General features: G+C 43.4%; 1 protein-coding gene across 4 annotated transcripts in view; it reads right to left on the bottom strand.

The window, feature by feature from the left end:
- Window positions 1–325: 325 nt before the first annotated feature.
- SCFD2 (sec1 family domain containing 2) overlaps window positions 326–9,885 on the bottom strand; it is a 207,670-nt gene continuing 198,110 nt past the window's right edge. For 2 of the 4 annotated variants that reach the window (XM_075091468.1, XM_075091471.1), the window contains exons 8-10: window positions 6,140–6,259; window positions 1,892–2,010; window positions 326–1,172 (exon numbers count right to left, since the gene is read on the bottom strand). In XM_075091468.1, the coding sequence (XP_074947569.1) occupies window positions 1,918–2,010; window positions 6,140–6,259 (213 nt within the window). In that variant the 3' untranslated portion in view covers window positions 326–1,172; window positions 1,892–1,917. Of the gene's footprint in view, window positions 2,011–6,139; window positions 6,260–9,885 lie in introns of all 4 variants that reach the window. The other 2 variants (XM_075091467.1, XM_075091470.1) reach the window with 1 other exon arrangement.

Here is a 9,885-nt window from a genome sequence, read left to right as displayed (position 1 = left end):
ACTCACAGCCTTCTCATTAGCCTATATAATATGTCCTCAAGTGGCCAAGTCAGAGACCCGAGAGCATCTGATGAGAGAATGAAGACCACAACTGCCAGCTTCCATCATCTGAGGAAAGCAGCAGCATCTCAGAGGTGTGAGTACCTGAACTTGCTGGCTAGGACAGCCTTTCTGTGACCAGCAGAGTGCGGAAACCCCTCTAGGACACCTCCCAGGACAGAAGGTTGAGGTTCTTAGGGGCAACAAATAGTGCAAAAGAAAAAGGCATCTCAGTTCTGGCATGCGTAGCCCTGCATACTAGCAGAGAAAGAGAAGAGGGATGAGATTTGGCATTGTAAAAGCATTGCTTTATTGATTACAGAATTTACAAAACAGCCATATTGTAAGATTAAAGAGTACAGGAGGGCACAAAAGAAACCAAGAGACTGGCTATTTGATTTCTACTTGCTCTGTTCAAACTATTTCTTGAGCTTTAACATTGCAATCTCATAATATTTCTCTTTTTTTATAGCACAAAGTTCCATTCTATAGTCATTCTTATAAATCTCTCTTCCATAAAGGCAACATTGTCCATGCTTTATAATCAGTCCATTGTTTCCTTCCAGCCACTCAAAAGTGAATTTAAATCAAAATGCACCCTTTTCTGAATACCATTATAAACATTTAAGAGAACTTACGCTAGCTAGTGAACATAGGTTAAAAGCCTACTTCCCATTTAATCTATTCCTGTGCATAATAAAGAATGATATGATAGAGTGAATGTCACTTATAATTTCACATTCTCGTCTCAGTGTAAGCTGTAGTCTTAGCACCCTTGGATGACGCAAGAGGATGCAGCTTTATTGCTCCACCATTTTCTGTTGCAATTTGGAAGTCTTGGTGCTATACGCAATCACAATCTCTATTGGCTGCTGCTTTTTTATCACAGATTGTATCAAAGTTTTATGAGGGAAAAGATTACATAACTGAATTTGATAGCGGCTCTTTCATGATCATAAATCAAAAATAAAAGCTCTTCTCTAATCATGCTATTCAGAAACCTACTTCAAGAAAGAATCTGTCACTGCGGCCTCTTGAAAAATGGGATCGTGCTTTTTTAAATGCATGTGAGGGGAAGATTCTTCCAGGGTTATCATCAAACCATCACAGCCCATATGTCCTCCTGCGTAATCCTGCAGAGAAGTGTGCCATCAGAAACAGTCTTTTCTCCTAGGACTGTGGGTGGAGAAACTAGAGCAGGAAACGGGAAGCTGAGAGAGAAGCAACCACGTAACCTAGCCCTCGAGTCTGGCTCTCTGCTTCTCTGCCTCTACCAGTCCCACTGGGAGAGCATCACCAGACTGGGAGCTGCTCTGTCGGCTAAATCAGGGCTGTGCTCCCTCACCTATCTGGGCTGAGGGATAAAGTAAGAGCAGAGGCAGTTAATGCTGTATAAGGCACACATGTTTTGCAAGGTAACATGACAGAGAGGGTTGATTTCGCTAGCCTTTTACTCCCTCAGCACTACCTGAAGCAGCCCCAGGGAAACCATCAGGAATACTCAGAGGAAAAAGTACTGCTTGGGGAGTGCAAATTCAGCATCACTGGATCCTCAGCTGCTCCTTTTCTAGGGAATTATTACAAGCGATCATCCTTGCTGCACAGAGTGGGGCTGGGGTGATTCAGCACCACATGGTGTTACTGTTGAGGAGGGGGGAGTTGTTGCTGGACAACTGGATCATCTGGGAGAGCTGCCTGTGAGCTGCACATGTTCCCTTGCAGCCAGATACACAGCTGCTTCAAACTGTTTCAGCTGGAGCCGTAAGTGCAGCAGCGGGACATGTCATTTTTTGGAAGGCTGTTGGGAAGGGTGACAGACCAGGGATTTGAATTTTCCAGCTGAGGAACTCACTCATCTTCTCCACAGATTGTCCCGCATCAGATATCTGTGTCAGGCTGGAGACGGTCTTTGGCAAACAACAACTCAATAGCACTATGTGGTGTGAGGAGTGCAGAGGAGAGCACGATTACCTGAAAAAAGAGGGAGAAGAAATGAGTCAAAAGGAAGGGGACCGAGACTGATCACAGTACTAATGAGCCATGGCTATGAACGGTTTGCTTTACCCAGCACTCGACAGCCTGTGTATTTCTGTGTTTACTGACAGGGCGATACAACTTGCCTAGTGAAACCGTCTGCTCACTAATAACTGTAGTTAAATCACTTTAAGGAGCATAATGACTGGTAGCATTGTACTCTCGATGAATGTGTGCTTTGACTCACTTCTACCCACATCTTACCCAGTGATTTGTTATGACTGCCATTGTGTTTACTGCGAGGCACCAGCTGATGAAGCAGGGGTTTCCTCTCCTACATCACAGTTGAAGGTAAGGCGAGCACCACAGAAATGCTGCCGGCCTGCTGCGGAGAGCTGAAGTCCCTCTTCAGAAATATCTCTTCAAGCCAGGCACAAGCTGCCTGCATATCAGGACCGAGGCTCAACCTCGAGCACTGTTGAGATGCCATCGCTTTTGTTTGTTCAAAAAATTAATCCAAGACAGGTCTAATGAACGAGACCGTTGCTCACTACAGCCATGATACACACCCCGCTAGATGCAGGTATCTGTTTTCCTTAGGTGAAAACCAGTATGCATGTGCCTAGTGTGAAGCCTTCTCTGCAGGGAAAAGCTATCAGCAAGGAGCAAGCACATATGCTCTTGCTGCGTGGAGCTAAGTCATGATCAAAGTTGTGGGACACTGCTTTTACAAAGCCCCAAGTCCAGTAGTGTTTGTAGGGTCAGGACTGCAGGCAAGGACATGGGGGCAGATTTATCTTACCAGCCTACTTGAACATGAATTTGCATCTTCAGTGCAAATCTGAGGAGAAGCAGCACAAGCATCAACAACAGAGTATGTCTGTGTGTCCACTTCCTGCAGTAGCTATCAAACTGCTTGTGCTCTTCATTGCATGGCTTAAACGTGCGGTAGCGCTGCATTTCAACTTTTTTTGTTGTTCTTTATTTCATCTTTTCACTTCAAATAATGAAAGGAATCTGGAGTTAAGTTACTACAGATCCCTTCAGTATTGATGATAGTCTCCCTCTCACTTCTCCCTTTCCCTTGTCCTCCCACACAATCTGTGGCAAACTGACACTGATTACCTCTTCTCCTTTCTGTGGATTAAAAACTCCCTGTAATTTGCAGATGCCAAAAGCTGACACTGTCTTACTTATGTTACGTGAGAATCAGACTATAGCACAGTATGTGCTCATCTTGTTATCATGCAGCTTAGTTCTGAAAAACATGAGGGGACACATTACTGAAGTTTTTTGGGTGTACAAGCCAAATATCAACAATAGCCACTGCCAGATAAAAGCAATTTCTTCTTGGAGTCCCACCGCTGAACCCTGAGGGAGTTTGTGCAACTAAAAGCAAGCCTAGAGTGAAAAATGAGAGCCGCAACTTTAACGACTGAGAAAGGACGTAGCGAAATACAGTGGGACTTCTCTCCTTTCCCCCCAATATCTCTGAGGGCTCACTGAGGGGGATAAATGTGAATATTTGTTACTTCATTTTGACAGAGAAGGAGGGAATTGCCCAGATAAGTAATGTCCATCTCTTCTCTAGGCAGGTCTCTTCAGGACAGTGTATCTCCTTTGCAGACCTTCTCCTTGTTCAGTACAGCATGCCTGGCTTCGATGCTGCACCTGAAGGGCTACCCCTCCCGATGGCAGGCGAGGAGCTGCTATCACACCCACCCCATCCCATCCCACCCCGAGGAGCCCACATCCCGACCCACTGTGCTGCAATAGGCAGTTCCCCCTCAGTAGAGGGCAGGGAAGGATGCAGCTAACATGTGATGGTGCATCTGGAGGGGTTTGCATGCCTCAGCCAGAACCACATAGGTGGTTGTGCATGTTGTGAGGGTGAAATATCCACTCATGCTCTTTCCCCCCTTTTTTCTTTTCTCTCTTGATTAAAGAGTGGGAGAAAAAGGTAATTTCTTCCTTTGAAAGTAGGATACTTCTCACTAGGTTAGGGGAGCTATTCACCACTATCCAAAACCAAATGTTGCATAGGAAATGCCGTATTCCTTTGTGCTCCTCTACGAGAAATAAATTTGTCATTCATATTCAGATGCACAGCAGTTCAGTGGATGGAAACATGTGTCTCCCACTCCACATTTAAATGTCATTTGCCTCAACTCCAAGCAGCTGCTGAAGCTATCAGTGTGTGTCCTGTCAGTTTTTCTGTTACTTTCCTCAATTCTTTATTTTTGCACCCACACGTCTCTCCGTTTCTCCAAGAGCCAATAATTAGGATAAATGTCAGTGTTTTGTTTGACTGGAAGGGACTTGGGAGGCCAATGTTCCCCCGATTGCCTGAACACCACAAAAAAGCTCTGTTAAATGCTGGCTTGAGTTAGACAAATGCCTGGGTTTTTGAAAAGAGAATAATCCCAAACAGGTGGCACATATTCACAGCTATAGTGCAGAAATCCAGGTAAATCCAACAAATTTATAAACTTTTTTATATGAGAGACTTGCACAACTGCCTCTTTTCTTCTTTCTCTTCCTCCTCCCACCTCTCCCCCCAAGTCTTTTCACCTCTAACACAGCACATTTGGACAAAGGGCAAGATGCAGTAAAAGCTTAAAATTCTTTAGGAATCTGCCTCAGAGGGTGACCTGCTGCTGGGGTTAAGCCAAAGCAAAGCAACACCAGATCCCATGTCACCACTGTCAAGCCTCAAGTCCCTCTAGAAAGCCAGTCAAAAATCTCCCTGCATAGTTCTTAACCAACTCACGTGTTAACCCTCTGCTTATCTTTCAGGGTGTATTAATACATTTCGGGTGTGGATTAACTTGTCCATCAGTATGTCACAACTCAATCCCCCTTCAGGATGAGAAAGAATTTTATTCACTGCTTTGAGTAGATTACCAATAGGCTAATTGGGGAGAAACGTGTTATCAGATCAAAAAAACACCGCTAGAAATGCCACTCTGTCTTATAAAATACTGCTAGAGACTGCCTTGCAAAGACAACTAAAACGTGTAAAACATGTCAAAACCGGGGTCGCTCAGCCTTTGGTTGGCCCCATTTTGCTAACGATTTCTCACTAATCAAAACTGCATTCAATAGGAATTGAAAACAAGATGTTTACAAGCCACCCTGGAAACTAGACTTATGTTTATGAAGCAGCTGGTTACACAGCACTTCTCTGCAGTTTTTAGATTGCTCTGTATGTCTGCACTATTCAGCAGATACCTGATTGCTCTTGTACACACTTCTCCACAGTTAACAGTGATTTTTACATTGATTTTTACAATGATTACAATGATTACAATGATTACAATGATTAACAGGATTTTTAACATCTCAGATGCCACCACAGCCCATCCATCCTCCTCTTCTCCCTCCCCACTCCATTCAGATGACAGCTGCTGTAGTCTGGTTCTGCTGCCAGAGAGTGGAAGAGGCAAAGATGAGCTGCACGGACACTACTGAAGCTTCACCATGGGAATCATCTTCCTTCCAGGAGTCCAATAGCCCCATGCAAAGGCCGCAGAAACTTGGGGCTTTTTCCACATCACCTGCTTCAGGCTACTTAAGGCATCTAGTGGTCAAATACCTATCAGAGATACCTGGCCTGGACCAGAAAGCAGTACAGCTGTATCCAGGCTAATTTATCTTGCTCCTCAGCAATTCCAACTGACTTGTCTGCAGGATCACCATTGATATGTCACTAGATGGTACCCAGATCCTTGGCAGGCTCCTTCTGAGCGTCCCTGCGCTATGTCCTGTAAATGCACTGCCAGGGAGCCTGTAGACTTTTGGGCAGCAAATGTTTCTGTTTATAAAGAATACCAAGAAATTTATCTTTTGAGACATGATGAAAGCTCCTTCAGAATAATGCCAGTCTGTTCTGAACTCTCCAACCTGAGTTTGAATTTTTATTGCTAACTCTAACGTGTAAAAAACAGACCCTTGGTGCCTGAACACTTGTTGCCTACAGATGTTTCACAGCAAAATCCTAACACCATTCCTGTTCATGTGGCTGTGGCTTTGTGTAGGTTTGGTACCACTGCTATAGGGAACATTATCTGATGAATTTTCTTAGTCTTTGTTCAGAAAGGAACTGTACATTTAGAGCTGTTTTTACCTGGGTACCAGGTTTGCGTGTTGCTACCAGATCTTTCACCATTTTGACCTCGGAGACTGTCACTCCACCAACCATAAAGATGATCAGAAGAGGATGATCACCAGGGTGAGGGCGATTCACCTGTAAAATGAAGGAAAGCATTACTTGTAGTTGCTCATTCCAACTCCAAACCTATGGTCTAGCAATGAGTGGCTCCCTCAGCTGCTGAAGGAAGACTAACGAGGAAGCTCAGAATGAAATATTCATGGAATGCTCGTTTCTGTAGCAGCTGAGAGTGAACTCAATGGGGATGACACCCAGTTAAAACTAATGAACCGTTTCCAGGGAAATGGAGTCTTCATGGCTTCCACTGAAACCTAGAGGAGTTTCTCATGAGGTCTGAGAGCTTTTCCCTCCATTCCTTATCTCTTTCCTCCCTTCCCCAGAGTGGGAGGAGAGGACTTGGGTGGATGCACAGGTTGGATCCATGTATGCATGGATCTTTAAGGATTGAGGGGTAAATTACTACCCAGGAGAAGCAAGTAGTCCAGCCTACACATGCTAGAATCCCTGCCTGAGGTCAGCAATGGAAAGAATCATAAGTAATGTGTTTTCACCAGTCCAGTGAATAATCCTTTAGAATTCACCCAATGAAAATAAATCAGGTTCATTACAGCATTAAATCAGTTCCTAGCTTGTTTCACTTCAGAGTTTTCAATACTTCTATGACTGGTTGTAACTAATATAAAGGAATTTCAGCTCAAACAAAATCCTTGTTTGATATTTCCCCAATTAACATTAAAATGGCACAAACATTACATTTCAGTTAAGACTTTATAAAACTGCATTTTAATTTTAAATGTGAAGGTGATGCTTTACATCAGTTTCCTCTTAACCACGTCTAGAAGTTTGATTACATTGCTGTTTCATAGCAAACTCTCTCTTTCTTGACCAAACACACTCCCCTGACAACGCCTTGCTCCAGTCTTTGGGAGTGATGTCAATGGAGCCCATGCAATTGCTCTTGTCACACCACCTTCGAGCATGAAACACTCCAAATGTTTGGCTCTGAAAAGTGACAGTGAGAACAGTTTAACTTGCTCCTTTTTAGATCTCCACCCCCTCTCCCTCCACGAGCGTAGGTTTTTGACTGCATTCACTTGACAGAATGAAAGCGGTCATCAACCCGTGTTTGGGCGGAGTGTAGTTCCTTTGCTTTCACCACCATGGCAGCTATCTTTGATCCCTGTGGCTCCAGCTCCTGAGGGTACAGCTCTTCGTCTCTTCCTTGTGGCTGCCCTCTATTTAGTCTTTGGGTAGTTTTTCATCCTGCAGCTCTGTCAGGCTTTCTGACTGGCAACCTTCCCTTTGAAGCAAGCGCACGAGGGATGGCGTGCTCTCTCTCCAGGCTAGCTGGCCTTTGATTACACAGGGCTCCCTGTTCAATGCTGCTCCCCAGACAGGGAACTCTTCAGTTCCCCAGGAGTTTGAAACCAGTACAAAAAGCCTTAGATAGATGTATTAGTGAGCTGAGTATTTGTATACGGGTTGTTTATTCTCTTAATCGCCCCCACTTTGCCAGCCATCTGCATTGAACTGATGGCACAGGTAACATATAGACTACAATTCAGCAGGGTGTCCTGCAATTACGGTGTGATATTGGGCAATTTTCCATTTACACCAACAGACCAATTAAGTGGATACACCAGAGCTCACAAAGACTTTCTTTATGTGCTTTCCCACATCAGACTGCTCACTCCTTACTATCCGCATGTGACACAGTGTCAACCTCAAATGAAAAAAAGTCCATTCCTATTACAAGCACCATAAGGAGTTTAATTAAGACCTAAATAATTACTTACAAAGCAGGTCAGATAGAGGTATTACTTGCTAAAATATTGGAGTATTTGATGCCATAATCGCTGTAAGCAGTGACACAAGGTTAAAGAAATAAGTGCTCACAAAGATTGTGAAGATAAAAGTTGACAAAATGCTTTGCTATGGCACTTCAAGGTAATACAGGAATTACTGTTTTATTCCTTTTCATGCATCTTTGCTCTTCTTAACCCTGTCACCAAAGCAAATGGCTCCACTCCATCTCACGAAGCTTCTGAATGGCGCAAGATATATGCAAAGAGCTCGAACTTCAGGAGCTTGCTATTGAATAAAGCCTCTCTTTCCTAACATCTTTCCTAGCAACAATGAACTTACCATAAACATGCATGCATAACGTTGGACACACTGAAAGGACACCCAATATAAGAGCATTAATCAGAAAACACAAGCTTTCATGGCAATACTAAAGAGAAAATGCCTTGACAAATCATTTCCTTCAGTCAAAATAAACCTAGATCCAAACATATGGTGCCTATATAAAACTTATTATTTTTCAGAAGACTAAAGTTCAAACCACAAATTCCAGAAATGCATATTAAAAATACTATTAGGCATGCAAACTCTAAATTAAATTAAAATTGCAATGAAAAGGGTCTTGGAATCTGTAATTTTGTTATGCTATGCACAAATGTTTTGAGGGAGGACAATACTTTGGGTACAAAATATTTGGCTGTGTTAAGAATGCAAGTTTCTGCCAAGATTTTTTCGTTTGATAATACAACCACCCAAGGCTCTCTCTTTTGAAGGAACTGGCTGCATGTAGCTAAACACAGCTCATTTCTGTGATACAGAAGAAGAACTGAAATGGACTGCAACAAAAGCAATGTGTATTTTCTGGGATCCTTCTAAAGTTCAGTTGTTTTGGGACACTTCTGAGGCCTCTGGATTGCATTTACTGTGAAATCTGAATTTTGCAAAGATCCCCAAGTGAAATTCATTTTCAGTTCAAAATGCCATGTGTTAAAATAATTGGGACAGTTATCCCGGGCAATCAGAAAGACTATCCAAGAAAAAAAGCAAAGCCATTACGTTGAGTGAAGGAGGCTGAAGGAAGAAGGAGGAATGGTTCCCTGAGGTAGCAGAGCATCCCAGATGGACCTCAGCCTTCTCTCTAGCTCTGAGCCTACCACTGCTGCATTTCCTCAGGATGCTGACGGTTAGAGTGCTCTTTGCTGGAGAGAGAGGGGGAGATGGGAAAGCAGGGTGACAGAAGTCAATAAAACCCTAAAACTGAAGCAGGAAGGGGGCGGAAGACAGTTTTGTTCTCACGGCAGATCACAAAACACTGCCTGTTACTCTGAGGAAAGTCAGCAGAAACAACTTCTACTGCCCTACAAGGGCTATGTCTGGCAACCAGGACACCAGCACCAATGCATCTGGTATTTGTGACCAACCAGAAACCAATTAATTTAGCTGAATAACTGGAAAAAAGGAAAACACATCGATCACTATGAACTAGACTGCCATGCAAGTCACTTGGTATCAATGCTACCGAGCTCAGATCATCATAAACCACGTGTGTTCTAGAGCAGCAGCCAAAAGAGGAATCCTTGCAGCAGGGAGGCCTTTTCTCCTCACCTTCCCGAGGCTTCAAAACAAGCACATCCACCAGAGAAACAACTTCTGGACAAGAAGTATCTTTAAAAGTCTGTCCTGCATAAGCATGTCTGAGTCTGTCACTTACCAAAGCATGTTCATGTGAGTAGGCATTTATATTCAGACATTGAGGAAGAAATAAAAATATAAGGAAGCTCATGAAATAATTACAGTGCTGATGGTGCAGTAAGTGGAGAAGATCTTCTTGTGTGAGCAATAGGGGCTGGTCAGAAACTCAATCACATAATAATCAAGCACTTGCCAACAAGCCAGGC

The sequence above is a fragment of the Phalacrocorax aristotelis genome, chromosome 4 (genome assembly GCF_949628215.1).
Source record: "Phalacrocorax aristotelis chromosome 4, bGulAri2.1, whole genome shotgun sequence".
In the NCBI taxonomy this organism is placed as follows: Eukaryota; Metazoa; Chordata; class Aves; order Suliformes; family Phalacrocoracidae; genus Phalacrocorax; species Phalacrocorax aristotelis.
Note: the sequence above shows the minus strand (reverse complement) of the source record. Positions and strands in the feature narration are given on the sequence as shown.